Source organism: Salmo salar, unplaced genomic scaffold (assembly GCF_965601325.2).
Source record: "Salmo salar unplaced genomic scaffold, fSalSal1 ptg000357l, whole genome shotgun sequence".
Taxonomy (NCBI): Eukaryota; Metazoa; Chordata; class Actinopteri; order Salmoniformes; family Salmonidae; genus Salmo; species Salmo salar.
The window spans coordinates 610,001-627,500 of NW_027675358.1; the positions used below are offsets into that span (position 1 = coordinate 610,001).

At 47.3% G+C, this 17,500-nt stretch overlaps 1 protein-coding gene and 1 pseudogene across 1 annotated transcript in view; both read left to right on the top strand.

Annotated features, from left to right (window-relative positions):
• The window catches only part of LOC145875779 (stonustoxin subunit beta pseudogene), a 9,801-nt pseudogene extending 4,470 nt beyond the window's left edge, over positions 1 to 5,331 (top strand).
• Positions 5,332 to 9,192: 3,861 nt separating this feature from the next.
• The window catches only part of LOC145875780 (NLR family CARD domain-containing protein 3-like), a 28,315-nt gene continuing 20,007 nt past the window's right edge, over positions 9,193 to 17,500 (top strand). The window contains exon 1 of the mRNA XM_082971594.1: positions 9,193 to 9,203. Coding sequence (XP_082827720.1) covers positions 9,193 to 9,203 — 11 coding nt within the window. The remainder of the gene's footprint in view (positions 9,204 to 17,500) is intronic.

A 17,500-nucleotide genomic window follows, 5' to 3' on the forward strand; every position in this document is an offset into this window, starting at 1 on the left:
GACACACACACACACACACACACACACACACACACACACACACAGGACACACACACACACACACACAGGACACACACACACACACACAGGACACACACACAGGACACACACACACACACACACACACACACACAGGACACACACACACACACACAGGACACACACACACACACAGGACACACACACACACACACACACACACACAGGACACACACACACACACACACACACAGGACACAAACACACACACACACACAGGACACAAACACACACACACACACAGGACACACACACACACACACACACACACACACAGGACACACACACACACACACACACACACAGGACACACACACACACAGGACACACACACACACACACACAGGACACACACACACACACACACAGGACACACACACACACACACAGGACACACACACACACACACAGGACACACACACACACACACAGGACACACACACACACACACACACACAGGACACACACACACACACACACACTCACAGGACACACACACACACAGGACACACACACACACGCACACACACACACACACAGGACACACACACACACACACAGGACACACACACGGGACACACACGGGACACACACACACACGGGACACACACACACGGGACACACACACACACACACACACACACACGGGACACACACACACACACACACACACACACACACACACACAGGACACACACACACACACACAGGACACACACACAGGACACACACACAGGACACACACACACAGGACACTCACACAGGACACACACACACACACACAGGACACACACACACACACAGGACACACACACACTCACAGGACACACACACACACACTCACATGACACACACACACAGGACTCACACAGGACACACACACACACACAGGACACACAGGACACACACACACACAGGACACACACACACACACACACGGGACACACACGGGACACACACACACACACACACACGGGACACACACGGGACACACACACACACACACAGACACACACAGGACACACACAAGACGGACACACACACACACACAGGACGGACACACACAGGGGACACACACACACACAGGGGACACACACACACACAGGACGGACACACACACACAAGGACACACACACACACGCACACACAGGACTCACACAGGACACACACACACACACTCACAGGACACACACACACTCACAGGACACACACACTCACAGGACACACACACTCACAGGACACACACACACACACTCACAGGACACACACACACACACACATGACATACACAGGACACACACAGGACACACACACACACACACACACAGGACACACACACACACAGCACACACACACACAGGACACACACACACACAGCACACACACACACGGGACACACACACACACACGGGACACACACACACACACGGGACACACACAGGACGGACACACACACACACACACAGGACACACACAGGACGGACACACACACACACACACACACAGGACGGACACACACAGGACGGACACACACAGGACGGACACACACAGGACGGACACACACACACAGGACGGACACACACACACAGGACGGACACACACACACACACAGGACACACACACACACACACACAGGACACACACACACACACACACACAGGACACACATACACACACAGGACACACACACACACACAGGACAGACAGGACACACAGGACACACACACACAGGACACACAGGACACACAGGACACACAGGACACACACACACACACACAGGACACACACACACACACACACACACAGGACACACACACACACAGGACACACACACACACACACTGGACACATACACACACACTGGACACACACACTGGACACACACTTACTGGACACACACACTGGACACAAACACTGAAAATGTTCTTACCACGCTTGACCGTGTGTGTGTGTGTGTGTCCTGTGTGTCTTTTTGTCCAGTTTGTGTGTGTGTGTGTGTGTGTCCAGTGTGTGTGTGTTTGTGTCCAGTGTGTGTGTGTTTGTGTCCAGTTTGTGTGAGTGTGAGTGTGTGAGTGTGAGTGTGTGAGTGTGTGTGTGTGTGTGTGTGTGTGTGTGTGTGTGTGTGTGTGTGTGTGTGTGTGTGTGAGTGTGAGTTCAGGTGTATCCCTCAATGACTGTCTGTTTTTCTGCTTACCGCTACAGTGTGGAACATGGTGGAGAGAACAGAATGAAACCTGGACTTAGAAAATGTGAGTGTTGACTGCTGTGAAGAATATGACTAAGAATAAGTCTTAATTCAAGTTAAGTCAAAGACCACCATCATTACTGACTTGGTCATATTAAATATCATCTGTAGTTCTACAGAAGCACAAATCAGGGACACCAACGTTTACAAAGAGTTGCTGTGTGTGTGTGTGTGTGTGTGTGTGTGTGTGTGTGTAATTAATGTGAATAAGTGTGTTTTATATTACCATACAGTATAACATATGATCATTCAACAAGTCTCAAGTTACCTTAACTTCTCCTTTTGATACCTAGAAACATCTACATTAAATGAATTAGTGAAAAGTGAGTTAACATTCTAATGTGAATGATGATGATTTCTAATATTTTGTCTGGTTTCATCCATCAGATGTCTGTGATCTCACACTGGACCTAAACACAGTAAACAGACTCCTCTCTCTGTCTGAGGAGAACAGAAAGGTGACATGTAGGACAGAGGAGCAGCCGTATCCTGATCACCCAGAGAGATTTAAGGGCTGTAGACAGGTGCTGTGTAGAGAGGGTCTGACTGGGCGCTGTTACTGGGAGGTGGAGTGGAGTGGGGGGGCTGATATAGGAGTGACATATAAAGGAATCAGCAGGAGAGGAAGGGGTGAGGACTGTTGGCTTGGATGGAATGACAAGTCCTGGAGTCTGTTCTGCTATGACAGCAGTTACATTGCCTGGCATAATAATAACTCCACTACCATAGACGTCCCCTCCTCCAGCTCCCACAGAGTAGGAGTGTATCTGGACTGGTCAGCCGGCACTCTGTCCTTCTATAGAGCCTCCTCTGACACACTGACCCACCTGATCACATTCACCTCCACATTCACTGAGCCCCTCTATCCAGGGTTTTGGGTTTATTATGAATCCTCAGTGTCCCTGAAATAATAACTGGACACACACACACACACACACACACACACACACACACACACACACACACACACACACACACACACACACACACACACACACACACACACACACACACACACACACACACACACAGACACTGGACAAACACACGGACACACACACACACACACACACACACACACGGACACACACACGGACACACACACACACACACATACACACATACACACACACACCGGACACAGACACACACACTGGACACAGACACACACACACACACACACACACTGGACACAAACTGGACACACACACACACACACACACACACACACACACTAGACACACCAAACACACAGGACACACACACACATACACACACACACTGGATACACACACACACACACACTCTGGACACACACACACACACACACTGGACACACACACACTGGACACACACACACTGGACACACACACACTGGACACACACACTGGACACACACACACTGGACACACACACACACTCACACACACACACACTCTCAACACACACTCTCAACACACACACACTCAACACACACACTGGACGCACACACACACACTGGACGCACACACACACACTGAACACAAACTGGACACACACACATACTGGACACACACACACACACTGAACACACACACACACACTGGACACACACACACACTGGACACAAACTGGACACACACACTGGACACACACACACACACACACACACTGAACACACACACACACACACACTGGACACACACACACACACACTGGACACACACACACACACACACACACTCGGCACATACTCACACACTGAAACACACACACACTGGACACACACACACACACGCTTGACACACACACACGCTTGACACACACACTCACTGGACACACACACTCACTGGCACACACACACTGGACACACACTCACTGGACACACACACACACACACACTGGACACACACACACTGGACACACACACACACACACACACTGGACACACACTGGACACACACACACACTGGACACACACACACACACACACACACACACACTGGACACACACACACACTGGACACACATAAACACTGACACACACACACATACTCTGAACACACACACACACTGACACACATAAACACTGACACACACACACACACTCACTGGACACACACACACACACACACTGAACACACACACACTGAACACACACAATGGACAAACACACACTGGACACACACACATGACAGGCTTGTAATATTTTCTGATCTTTTACCACTTTGCATTTTTTATGATATATTTTACTGTTTGTGTTTGTACCACAGGAGGTTGGTGGGACCTTATTTAGGGAGGACAGGCTTGTAATGGCTGGAGTGGAATAAGTGGAATGGTATCAAACACGTGGTTTCCATGTGCTCCATTTCATTCACTCTGTTCCAGACATTATTATGAGCCGTCCTCCCCTCAGCAGCCTCCTCTGGTATGTACTGTCCTGTATGTGAGAGAGCGCCAACAAGGAATTACAATGTATGTATTACTTTTAATACCTGCAAATGACAAATAAACTACTGGAACTCCTTATGAATGTCTGCAGCCGACAAGAGGTGAAAATATTACCGGAATATTCTGCAAAATGTTGATGAAGACGTCACTCAATCCACCCAAAACAACATGCAGTCTTTCCACAAGACTCCCATGAAGTTATAGTGTGACGTTATGAGTCGACGTTAAAGTAACATTCTCACAACATACTGCACTTGTTTTATCCTGTTTTAGATGTATCCTCTGTTTAAACATTTAAACTCTTACAATAACACTGTTAAAATACCAATGTGATCATTTCTTGTCTTTTATGTTGGAAAAACAAATTGTACAATTATATGTGGACATACGCTCCATAGTTGTACAAGTATATATGGTTATATTGTACTTTTCATAATAAAACATACTTGAAACAAGAAAAAGCATGTTAATTGTGGAAACAATTTCATTATTGATTTTACATTGCTTCTCCCTGTCTCATGTTGTAATGGCTGTCGTGGTGAATGGATGACAAAACGCAGATGGGAATGCTCATTCTTCTATTTAATTAGAATAAAATGAACACGGAAAACAAGAAAGCCTGTCTGTCGGTTTGTCATTTTTTGGACTTACATACAGCAGTGCAAAATCAACAACCCACAAACCCCAGGTGAAAACACACTCCTAATACATGACTCCCAATCAGGAACAACGACATACAGCTGTTCCTGATCGGGAGCCACACAGACTAACAAAGAAACAGAACAACTAGATAAACCATAGAAAACCAACTGTCACAAAATCCATCGTGCTGTTGAAAGGAGGACCAAGGCGCAGCGGGAATATGGATGCTCATATTTTAATTTTTAAAAAAGGAGTAAAGCATCCACTGAAAAAACAATAAACACAACAGGGACAGTCTTACAGGCATACAAAAACGCAGTGCAAGAACAACCACCCACAACCCCAAAGAAAAACACACACACCTATATAGGACTTCCAATCAAAGGCAACTCAACACACCTGCCTTCAATTGGAAGTCCCAATCAACAATACAAACATTCTCATACACAAAACTGCCACGTCCTGACCCCAAAACTAAAACAATAGCTCCATCTGCTGGTCAGGACGTGACAGTACCCCCCCCCCCTAAAGGTGCAGACCCCGGAATGCACCTACCAACAGAAAACACCAACAAAAAACCCATAAACAATAACCCCTAAACAATAAGGGAGGGAAGGGGGGTGGCTGCTGTCACCGACGGCACTGTGCTACACCCTCCCTCCCCAACCCACCTATCCTGGAGGTGGCTCAGGTGCAGGACGTGGACCTCGCTCCACCTTCGGCGTCGCCCACTTTGGTGGCGCCGATAGCTGCAGACGGGCCACTCGGGCTGACCCTGGCAGACCGACCACTCGGGCTGGGTCGGAAGACATGCGGGCCACTCGGGCTGGGCCGGAGGACAGGAGGACCACTCGGGCTGGGCCGGAGGACAGGAGGGCCACTCGGGCTGGGCCGGAGGACAGGAGGGCCACTCGGGCTGGGCCGGAGGGCAGGAGGGCCACTCGGGCTGGGCCGGAGGGCAGGAGGGCCACTCGGGCTGGGCCGGGGGGCAGGAGGGCCACTCGGGCTGGGCCGGGGGGCAGGAGGGCCAGTCGGGCTGGGCCGGAGGACAGGAGGGCCACTCGGGCTGGGCCGGAGGACAGGAGGGCCACTCGGGCTGGGCCGGAGGGCAGGCAGGGCACCCTGACAGATCCGGGCAGGCGGACACCTCTGGCAGAACCGGGCAGTCGGGCCACTCTGGCAGAACCGGGCAGTCTGGCCACTCTGGCAGAACCGGGCAGTCGGGCCACTCTGGCAGAACCGGGCAGTCGGGCCACTCTGGCAGAACCGGGCAGTCGGCTCTGGCAGCTTCTGACTAGCGGGCGGCTCTGGCGGCTCCTGACTAGCGGGCAGCTCTGGTGACTCCTGACTGGCGGGCAGCTCTGGTGACGTACGACTGGCGGGCAGCTCTGGTGACGTACGACTGGCGGGCAGCTCTGGCGACGTACGACTGGCGGGCAGCTCTGGCGACGTACGACTGGCGGGCAGCTCTGGTGACTGTTGACTGGCGGGCAGCTCTGGCGACTGTTGACTGGCGGGCAGCTCTGGCGACTGTTGACTGGCGGGCAGCTCTGGTGACTGTTGACTTGCGGGCAGCTCTGGTGACTGTTGACTGGCGGGCAGCTCTGGTGACTGTTGACTGGCGGGCAGCTCTGGTGACTGTTGACTTGCGGGCAGCTCTGGCGACTTACGCCTGGCGAGACTGGGCTGACGCACTAGACTCCTGATGCGTGGGGCTGGTACTGGACGTGCCAGCCTGGAGACACGCACCTCCATGCTAGTGCGTCTAGCGGGAAACACCGGACCGAAAGGGCGCACTGGTGGTCTTGAGTGCAGGGTTGGCTTCACCCCTTCCGCTCGATGCTCACCTTGCCCTGGCACCTGCGGGGCGCTGGTACCGGGCGGACTGGGCTGTGCGTCCGTATAGGCGAGATGGTGCGTACCTCAGCGTAACATGGCGCCCTCCACCTCATACGCACCTCCCTGTAGTCACGGGTAGCTGGCTTACGGCTCTTCCCTGGCCTGGCCAAACTACTCGTGTGCCCCCCCCAAAAAAAAATCTTGGGGCTGCCTCTCAGGTTCCCTTAGCTCCCTTAACTTGTCCTCCCAGAATTGTCTTTCGTCCTGCCAGGTCCATTCCTCCATTTTTTTCTCCAGTGGCTTCCTCCTCTTCTGCTGCTTGGTCCTTTGGTGGGTGGTTCTGTCACAAAATCCTTCGTGCTGTTGAAAGGAGGACCAAGGCGCAGCGGGAATATGGATGCTCATATTTTAATTTAAAAAAAACGAGTAAAGCATCCGCTGAAAAAACAATAAACACAACAGGGACAGTCTTACAGGCATACAAAAACGCAGTGCAAGAACAACCACCCACAACCCCAAAGAAAAACACACACACCTATATAGGACTTCCAATCAACGGCAACTCAACACACCTGCCTTCAATTGGAAGTCCCAATCAACAATACAAACATTCTCATACACAAAACTGCCACGTCCTGACCCCAAAACTAAAACAATAGCTCCATCTGCTGGTCAGGACGTGACACCAACACTAGAACAAAACTTAAACCCCAGACTACATAAATCAAACACCCCTTAAATAACACACACAACCCGAACCATATGAAACAAATACCCCTCTGCCACGTCCTGACCAAATATAATACAATTACTCCCTCTGCTGGTCAGGACGTGACAGTACCCCCCCTAAAGGTGCAGACCCCAGAATGCACCTAAAAAGAAAAACCAAAATCCCCCCCAAAACAAGAACAAAAACAAAACCCAAATACCCCCTAAACAAAAAGGGAGGGAAGGGAGGGTGGCTGCCGTCAACGACGGCACTAGTGCTACACCCCCCCTCCCCAACCCACCTATACTGGAGGTGGCTTAGGTTCGGGACGTGGACTCCGCTCCACCCTAGGCTTCGCCCACTTAGGTGGCTCTGGACTGGCGGGCGGCTCTGGCGGCTCTGGACTGGCGGGCGGCTCTGGACTGGCGGGCAGCTCCGGACTGGCGGGCGGCTCTGGACTGGCGGGCGGCTCTGGCGGCTCCGGACTGGCGGACGGCTCTTGAAATGTCCAAAAAAGGTATTTAAATGGGCCTACCAGACATCTTCTTGAGAGAAGATAAGGTCAGGGACTCCTGACTTACTCTCCGTCATGTTGAAATAGGTTCTCCTGTCTTACTCTCCGTCATGTTGAAATAGGTTCTCCTGTCTTACTTTCTGTCATGTTGAGATGGGTTAGTTCTTCTTGAGAGAACTAACCCAAAATGAGTCGAACTAACCCAAAATTAGTCGAAAGGCTAAGGGATTCTCTTCCTGAGAAGAAGCTGACAGCCTTCAAACAGAGCAAAAAAAGTGGTCCCAAACAATATGTCAAAATGAATAAAAAAATGATACAGCTGTCTTTAATAAGATCAAACTGAACTAACTGCTATCTTGAAATGTTGAAAAAGTGTTTTTAAATAGCTCAGTCTTATCAGTCAATATGAGTCAAAATCTGTCCCAGGAGGTGTTGGAGGGTGGGTTGGGTTGGTCCCAGGAGGTGTAGGAGGGTGGGTTGGGGTGGTCCCAGGAGGGGATGGAGGGTGGGTTGGGGTGGTCCCAGGAGGGGTTGGAGGGTGGGTTGGGGTGGTACCAGGAGGGGTTGGAGGGTGGGTTGGGGTGGTCCCAGGAGAGGATGGAGGGTGGGTTGGGGTGGTCCCAGGAGGGGTTGGAGGGGGGGTTGGGGTGGTCCCAGGAGGGGTTGGGGTGGTCCCAGGAGGGGTTGGAGGGTGGGATGGGGTGGTCCCAGGAGGGGGTGGGGTGGTCCCAGGAGGGGATGGAGGGTGGGTTGGGGTGGTCCCAGGAGGGGTTGATGCAGCTCAGGTGAGTGATTTTATATGTGGTTAATTATAATTGTATTTACCTGCAATACCTGGTTTACATAATATACTGATATTTATATTTGAACAGTATTGTGTCTCTAGCTGTATAACCATTCCTGCTGCTATTAGTTCTGATATATATATTAACAGTATTGTGTCTCTAGCTGTATAACCATTCCTGCTGCTATTAGTTCTGATATATATTTTAACAGTATTGTGTCTCCAGCTGTATAACCATTCCTGCTGCTATTAGTTCTGATATATATATTAACAGTATTGTGTCTCTAGCTGTATAACCATTCCTGCTGCTATTAGTTCTGATATATATTTTAACAGTATTGTGTCTCCAGCTGTATAACCATTCCTGCTGCTATTAGTTCTGATATATATATTAACAGTATTGTGTCTCTAGCTGTATAACCATTCCTGCTGCTATTAGTTCTGATATATATATTTTAACAGTATTGTTTCTCTAGCTGTATAACCATTCCTGCTGCTATTAGTTCTGATATATATTTTAACAGTATTGTGTCTCTAGCTGTATAACCATTCCTGCTGCTATTAGTTCTGATATATATTTTAACAGTATTGTGTCTCTAGCTGTATAACCATTCCTGCTGCTATTTATTCTGATATATATTTTAACAGTATTGTGTCTCTAGCTGTATAACCATTCCTGCTGCTATTAGTTCTGATATATATATTAACAGTATTGTGTCTAGCTGTATAACCATTCCTGCTGCTATTTATTCTGATATATATTTTAACAGTATTGTGTCTCTAGCTGTATAACCATTCCTGCTGCTATTTGTTCTGATATATATTTTAACAGTATTGTGTCTCTAGCTGTATAACCATTCCTGCTGCTATTTGTTCTTGTCTGTGTTCCTTTATAATAAATAAAAAAGTTGATCACAAAAAAAGGAAAAGTGCGCAGAGTTTCAACTGAAAATCAGAGACAGGAAAATCAAGTCACATGCTTCCACTGTGGCAAGGTGGGACATCAGGCTTCTTCTACATGCTGGTGTAAGGACATGGATTGTCCAGCCTGTGGTATAAAGGGGTGTCAGGATTCTACATGCTGGTGTAAGGACATGGATTGTCCAGCCTGTGGTATAAAGGGATGTCAGGATTCTACATGCTGGTGTAAGGACATGGATTGTCCAGCCTGTGGTATAAAGGGATGTCAGGATTCTACATGCTGGTGTAAGGACATGGATTGTCCAGCCTGTGGTATAAAGGGATGTCAGGATTCTACATGCTGGTGTAAGGACATGGATTGTCCAGCCTGTGGTATAAAGGGATGTCAGGATTCTACATGTTGGTGTAAGGACATGGATTGTCCAGCCTGTGGTATAAAGGGGTGTCAGGATTCTACATGCTGGTGTAAGGACATGGATTGTCCAGCCTGTGGTATAAAGGGGTGTCAGGATTCTACATGCTGGTGTAAGGACATGGATTGTCCAGCCTGTGGTATAAAGGGATGTCAGGATTCTACATGCTGGTGTAAGGACATGGATTGTCCAGCCTGTGGTATAAAGGGATGTCAGGATTCTACATGCTGGTGTAAGGACATGGATTGTCCAGCCTGTGGTAAAAAAATACACACTTGACAAATCCTCTAGAAACAAAAAGAGAACAGAAAATGCAAAACGGGAAACAAGAAACATGTTCACACTATTGAGTAAGAGAACACTGAGGTGAGTGACTCATCAGACCAGGAAATCACACTGAAACACCTTCCACTTCAACCAGCGCACCTCGTGTTAAAGACTTACACAGGTGAATCTGTCACCTTGAGAGACATCACTGATGTCACAGTTCAGGTATACAGACAAACTGAAAGCTGCCACTCTACCTCCTGAAAGGAGACTATACATCACTACTGGGATGTTCATAGTTGGAGAAAATCACACTGGACTGGCCATCAGTGCAGACAATGACACGTGGAGACACAGACCTACCTGCCATCTTAAAGAAACAGACAGATTTAATGGACAGCAGGGTTGTATGAACGACATCACAGGGAAGCTTGGCATTAAGCCAGACAGCAAACCAAAGGTTCTGAAAGCAGGACCTGTAGCTTCTGCTATCAGACCAAAAGTCTAGGCTGACTTGGAGGCTTTAGTCAAGAACAAAGTACTGGAGCCGGTCAGCATGAGTGAATGGTCAACACCCATCTACCAGTCCTTAATTAACACTAGAACCACCTGGTCTATCAGCCTATCAGAACACCCATCTACCAGTCCTTAACACTAGAACCACCTGGTCTTTCAGCCTATTAGAACACCCATCTACCAGTCCTTAACACTAGAACCACCTGGTCTATCAGCCTATCAGAACACCCATCTACCAGTCCTTAACACTAGAACCACCTGGTCTTTCAGCCTATCAGAACACCCATCTACCAGTCCTTAACACTAGAACCACCTGGTCTATCAGCCTATCAGAACACCCATCTACCAGTCCTTAACACTAGAACCACCTGGTCTATCAGCCTATCAGAACACCCATCTACCAGTCATTAATTAACACTAGAACCACCTGGTCTATCAGCCTATCAGAACACCCATCTACCAGTCCTTAACACTAGAACCACCTGGTCTATCAGCCTATCAGAACACCCATCTACCAGTCCTTAACACTAGAACCACCTGGTCTATCAGCCTATCAGAACACCCATCTACCAGTCCTTAACACTAGAACCACCTGGTCTATCAGCCTATCAGAACACCCATCTACCAGTCCTTAACACTAGAACCACCTGGTCTATCAGCCTATCAGAACACCCATCTACCAGTCCTTAACACTAGAACCACCTGGTCTATCAGCATATACGTCCCCGCTAGAGGAAGTTGCCAGGCCTCCACTTTAGCATATGCATCAGATGCATATCAACCAGCAAGGTGCAAGGTGTGAAAACATGGTTTGTTAAATAAACACTTGATACATAGTGTATAAACTATTGTAAAGGATAAATTACATGAAGAAATATGAGTGGAAATATATAAATAAAATAACAACAATTGTTAATTCTACAAAGTAGAAAATAAAATTGTCCTACAGCCTATTTCCCTGACATTAAAACACTACAGTGGAATCCATTTGATCAACTGTATTTGTAGATTCGATTAGTAATGGAGTTATAGTAATTAATAAAGTCAATTTACAGTTTCTTTTGACAAATTAGAAACAAAAAAATCTATAATAATAATAATACCAGCCAGGTCCGCTGGTGAAACGATTTGCTGTATTCCTAATCAAAAGCACCAGGGAACAATTGTAAAAGATGAATTTCATAAATAAATATTTGTGGAAATATATTGATGACAAGATATTAAAACAATAATTTGTTGATTGTATCAGACACTGTACCGCGCCTTTACACGTGAATCAATCCCATCTTCTCTTTATGCTTCGCGTCCACAAACAAATCTAATCGGTTTTCATTGGCCTTGTTCGGTGGGCACCTGCCGACTTGACATTGTGTCTTCTTTCTCCCCCGAGGGAGATGTGGTGCCTGGGGGAAAGGGAGAACAGGACCTGCTGCCTGCTTGGTGACTGTAGCTTCTTTCTCCCCCGAGGGAGATGTGGTGCCTGGGGGAAAAGGGAGAACAGGACCTGCTTCCTGCTTGGTGACTGTAGCTTCTTTCTCCCCCGAGGGAGATGTGGTGCCTGGGGGAAAAGGGAGAACAGGACCTGCTTCCTGCTTGGTGACTGTAGCTTCTTTCTCCCCCGAGGGAGATGTGGTGCCTGGGGGAAAAGGGAGAACAGGACCTGCTTCCTGCTTGGTGACTGTAGCTTCTTTCTCCCCCGAGGGAGATGTGGTGCCTGGGGGAAAAGGGAGAGCAGGACCTGCTGCCTGCTTGGTGACTGTAGCTTCTTTCTCTGCGTTCATGTGGTTCTCACAAAGCTCACATGCCAGATCCATCATGAAATCTCTCCTGCTGACTGTCTTGACAAGGCATTGCTTGTACAACACGTGTTGATAGCAGCCATGTCGAGCACATTGTAGAACACTGCAACAGTCCAGCAGCAAGTACCGTATTAGTACCATTTACAGAGTCTTGCCATCTAATGTGAAAGTAACATAATAGAAGGGGATAGTAGTTGGTGTCTGTATATGGTAGAGATACTGTATATACTATAATGACCTGGCTAGGCTAGTCAACTTTGTGTGTTCACTGTTCATAGCAGGCTAGTCTTCTTTGCAATCAACTTGTCTGACAGGGAATTGATGTGAAGAAGCTGTCCATGGTCACAATTCTGCCTTTGTACATGTAAGGCTCCACGTGACTCAAAACCACAGTCTCAGACAGTCTCAGACAGTCACCCGCTGGCCTGGTTTCATCTTTCCCCAGACATGGAAAGACCTTGAGCAAGTTGGTTTGGACATCTGCAGCTAACCAGAACTGAGGTCACATGCACCACTATCAGTTTCTATCTGGTTTCTATTGGCCGTTCATCCATTGACGACAGAATAGCAGATTTTAATTTGATTATGTTAATAGTTTTTGCTTAGTTGCCAGATCAATGCTGCTGCTGTGATTAAAACATGGACAACACGGATATTGTTGAAGAAAAATTGAACTTTGGAAATAAAGCTGCACCTCTTGAATGTTGAGAGTTATTTGATAAAGGTAAGTGTCAAGAAAACTGCAGAATCTGCTCTTTCAGATACAGTATTATATAGAAACACAATGTGTTACCTGCAGAATCTGCTCTTTCAGATACAGTACTATATAGAAACACAATGTTTAACCTGCAGAATCTGCTCTTTCAGATACAGTATTATATAGAAATCACAATGTGTTACCTGCAGAATCTGCTCTTTCAGATACAGTATTATATAGAAACACAATGTTTTACCTGCATGTGACTCTGAAGGAGGATTTGATAAAGAGATGCTCCTTTCACTGCATCTGTCAATTACAAGATGCTCACATCTCTTCATGTTCAATATTACAACTGATAGGCCTAATATTGTCACTCATCAGATTATTGTAAACGTAACCTTGTCTACAGGCTAACTATTTTCATGTGTGAAATTAGTTTTGGTACAGTTTAGGAGTAGTGTCGATGGGCCAGCTGATCAGGATAACTCTTATCATGTGTGAAATTAGTTTTGGTATAGTTTAGGAGTAGTGTCGATGGGCCAGCTGATCAGGATAACTCTTATCATGTGTGAAATTAGTTTTGGTACAGTTTAGGAGTAGTGTCGATGGGCCAGCTGATCAGGATAACTCTTATCATGTGTGAAATTAGTTTTGGTACAGTTTAGGAGTAGTGTCGATGGGCCAGCTGATCAGGATAACTCTTATCATGTGTGAAATTAGTTGTGGTATAGTTTAGGAGTAGTGTCGATGGGCCAGCTGATCAGGATAACTCTTATCATGTGTGATATTAGTTTTGGTGTAGTTTAGGAGTAGTGTCGATGGGCCGGCTGTGAAGGTTGACTATTATCATGTGTGAAATTAGTTGTGGTATAGTTTAGGAGTAGTGTCGATGGGCCAGCTGATCAGGATAACTCTTATCATGTGTGAAATTAGTTTTGGTGTAGTTTAGGAGTAGTGTCGATGGGCCGGCTGTGAAGGTTGACTATTATCATTTGTTTCCCGCTCATTAACTTGGACAGAGTCCAGGACATGTTTTACATCACTCTAAAGGCCTACTGTAACTCATAGCATGTGTTCATTTCCTTACAATACATGTGATTAGTGTTCGAGTTACAGTCAATAAAACAGACCCACAACAGTTTATTTGTGGAAAGTAAAACATAAAAGAGAATATTATTAACCCACAAGGGGGTGTGGTCAAATGATTTGCTGCTGATAAATAGGCAGAACACAAACTCATCATTACACTATTGTCTTTCTACATTACATCAACCCCTTCATCCTTCTTATCATTCAGTTAGGCCTCATTTGGGGGCGGCAGGTAGCCTAGTGGTTAGAGTGGAGGGGCGGCAGGTAGCCTAGTGGTTAGAGTGTAGAGGCGGCAGGTAGCCTAGTGGTTAGAGTGTAGAGGCGGCAGGTAGCCTAGTGGTTAGAGTGTAGAGGCGGCAGGTAGCCTAGTGGTTAGAGTGTAGAGGCGGCAGGTAGCCTAGTGGTTAGAGTGTAGAGGCGGCAGGTAGCCTAGTGGTTAGAGTGTAGAGGCGGCAGGTAGCCTAGTGGTTAGAGTGGAGGGACGGCAGGTAGCCTAGTGGTTAGAGTGGAGGGGCGGCAGGTAGCCTAGTGGTTAGAGTGGAGGGGCGGCAGGTAGCCTAGTGGTTAGAGTGTAGAGGCGGCAGGTAGCCTAGTGGTTAGAGTGTAGAGGCGGCAGGTAGCCTAGTGGTTAGAGTGGAGGGACGGCAGGTAGCCTAGTGGTTAGAGTGGAGGGGCGGCAGGTAGCCTAGTGGTTAGAGTGGAGGGGTGGCAGGTAGTCTAGTGGTTAGAGTGGAGGGGGGGCAGGTAGCCTAGTGGTTAGAGTGTAGGGGGGGCAGGTAGCCTAGTGGTTAGAGTGGAGGGGCGGCAGGTAGCCTAGTGGTTAGAGTGTAGAGGCGGCAGGTAGTCTAGTGGTTAGAGTGGAGGGACGGCAGGTAGCCTAGTGGTTAGAGTGGAGGGGCGGCAGGTAGCCTAGTGGTTAGAGTGGAGGGGTGGCAGGTAGCCTAGTGGTTAGAGTGGAGGGACGGCAGGTAGCCTAGTGGTTAGAGTGGAAGGACGGCAGGTAGCCTAGTGGTTAGAGTGGAAGGACGGCAGGTAGCCTAGTGGTTAGAGTGTAGAGGCGGCAGGTATCCCAATATTGCGAACAAAATATATATATGAGCGGCACAAAAAGGCACGGGGCACAGCCCGGTAAATCCTCTCTTCGTGAAACTGTCAGAAACAAACCCGTAATAAAACACGGACCACCGTCCTGAGTGGACAATCAACAATCCCGCACAAAACCCCAACTGAAAACACACACTAAATAAGCCCCCACTAATGACAGACACAAAACAGGTGCGGAACAGACAGACAAAACTAAAAGACACAGAAACCACGATCGGTGGCAGCTAATAGGCCGAGCGCCGCCCGACCGAGGAGGGGCGCCACTTTCGTTGGATCCTGTGACAGCAGGACTGATTCTAGTGTTAAAAGTCAGGGAGCAGGACTGATTCTAGTGTTAAAAGTCAGGGAGCAGGACTGATTCTAGTGTTAAAAGTCAGGGAGCAGGACTGATTCTAGTGTTAAAAGTCAGGGAGCAGGACTGATTCTAGTGTTAAAAGTCAGGGAGCAGGTCTGATTCTAGTGTTAAAGTCAGGGAGCAGGACTGATTCTAGTGTTAAAAGTCAGGGAGCAGGTCTGATTCTAGTGTTAAAAGTCAGGGAGCAGGACTGATTCTAGTGTTAAAAGTCAGGGAGCAGGACTGATTCTAGTGTTAAAAGTCAGGGAGCAGGACTGATTCTAGTGTTAAAAGTCAGGGAGCAGGACTGATTCTAGTGTTAAAAGTCAGGGAGCAGGTCTGATTCTAGTGTTAAAAGTCAGGGAGCAGGTCTGATTCTAGTGTTAAAAGTCAGGGAGCAGGACTGATTCTAGTGTTAAAAGTCAGGGAGCAGGTCTGATTCTAGTGTTAAAAGTCAGGGAGCAGGTCTGATTCTAGTGTTAAAAGTCAGGGAGCAGGTCTGATTCTAGTGTTAAAAGTCAGGGAGCAGGACTGATTCTAGTGTTAAAAGTCAGGGAGCAGGTCTGATTCTAGTGTTAAAAGTCAGGGAGCAGGACTGATTCTAGTGTTAAAAGTCAGGGAGCAGGTCTGATTCTAGTGTTAAAAGTCAGGGAGCAGGACTGATTCTAGTGTTAAAAGTCAGGGAGCAGGTCTGATTCTAGTGTTAAAAGTCAGGGAGCAGGACTGATTCTAGTGTTAAAAGGCAAGTCCTGCACTTTTCAACCTCATATTCATCCTCTCCAGCACCAAAACAGTATCTATATTTCTGAAAACAGCACCTTTCACATTTCTATGATCTGTAGTTTAAAAAAATGAGAAAAAAACTCTTTAAAAACGGTGATTTTCAAAACCTGCAATGAGTTTCTAGCCCAGTAGAGGGCATTTTATTGCTCCCCACACCACTGACAATCTAATTGTGTTTGAAAAATCACTGCTTTTAAAATGATTCAACTTTTGATGATGTCATCAGGTAGAACTTTTTAACTTCATATTTTTTCTACAAAACTTAGAAATGCACCATTTTCACATCTGATTTTATTTTATTTTTACGGCTGCATTGTACCTTTTAAAAGTATTTTGTTTAAATATAATTTGTCTCCACAACAACATGAATAC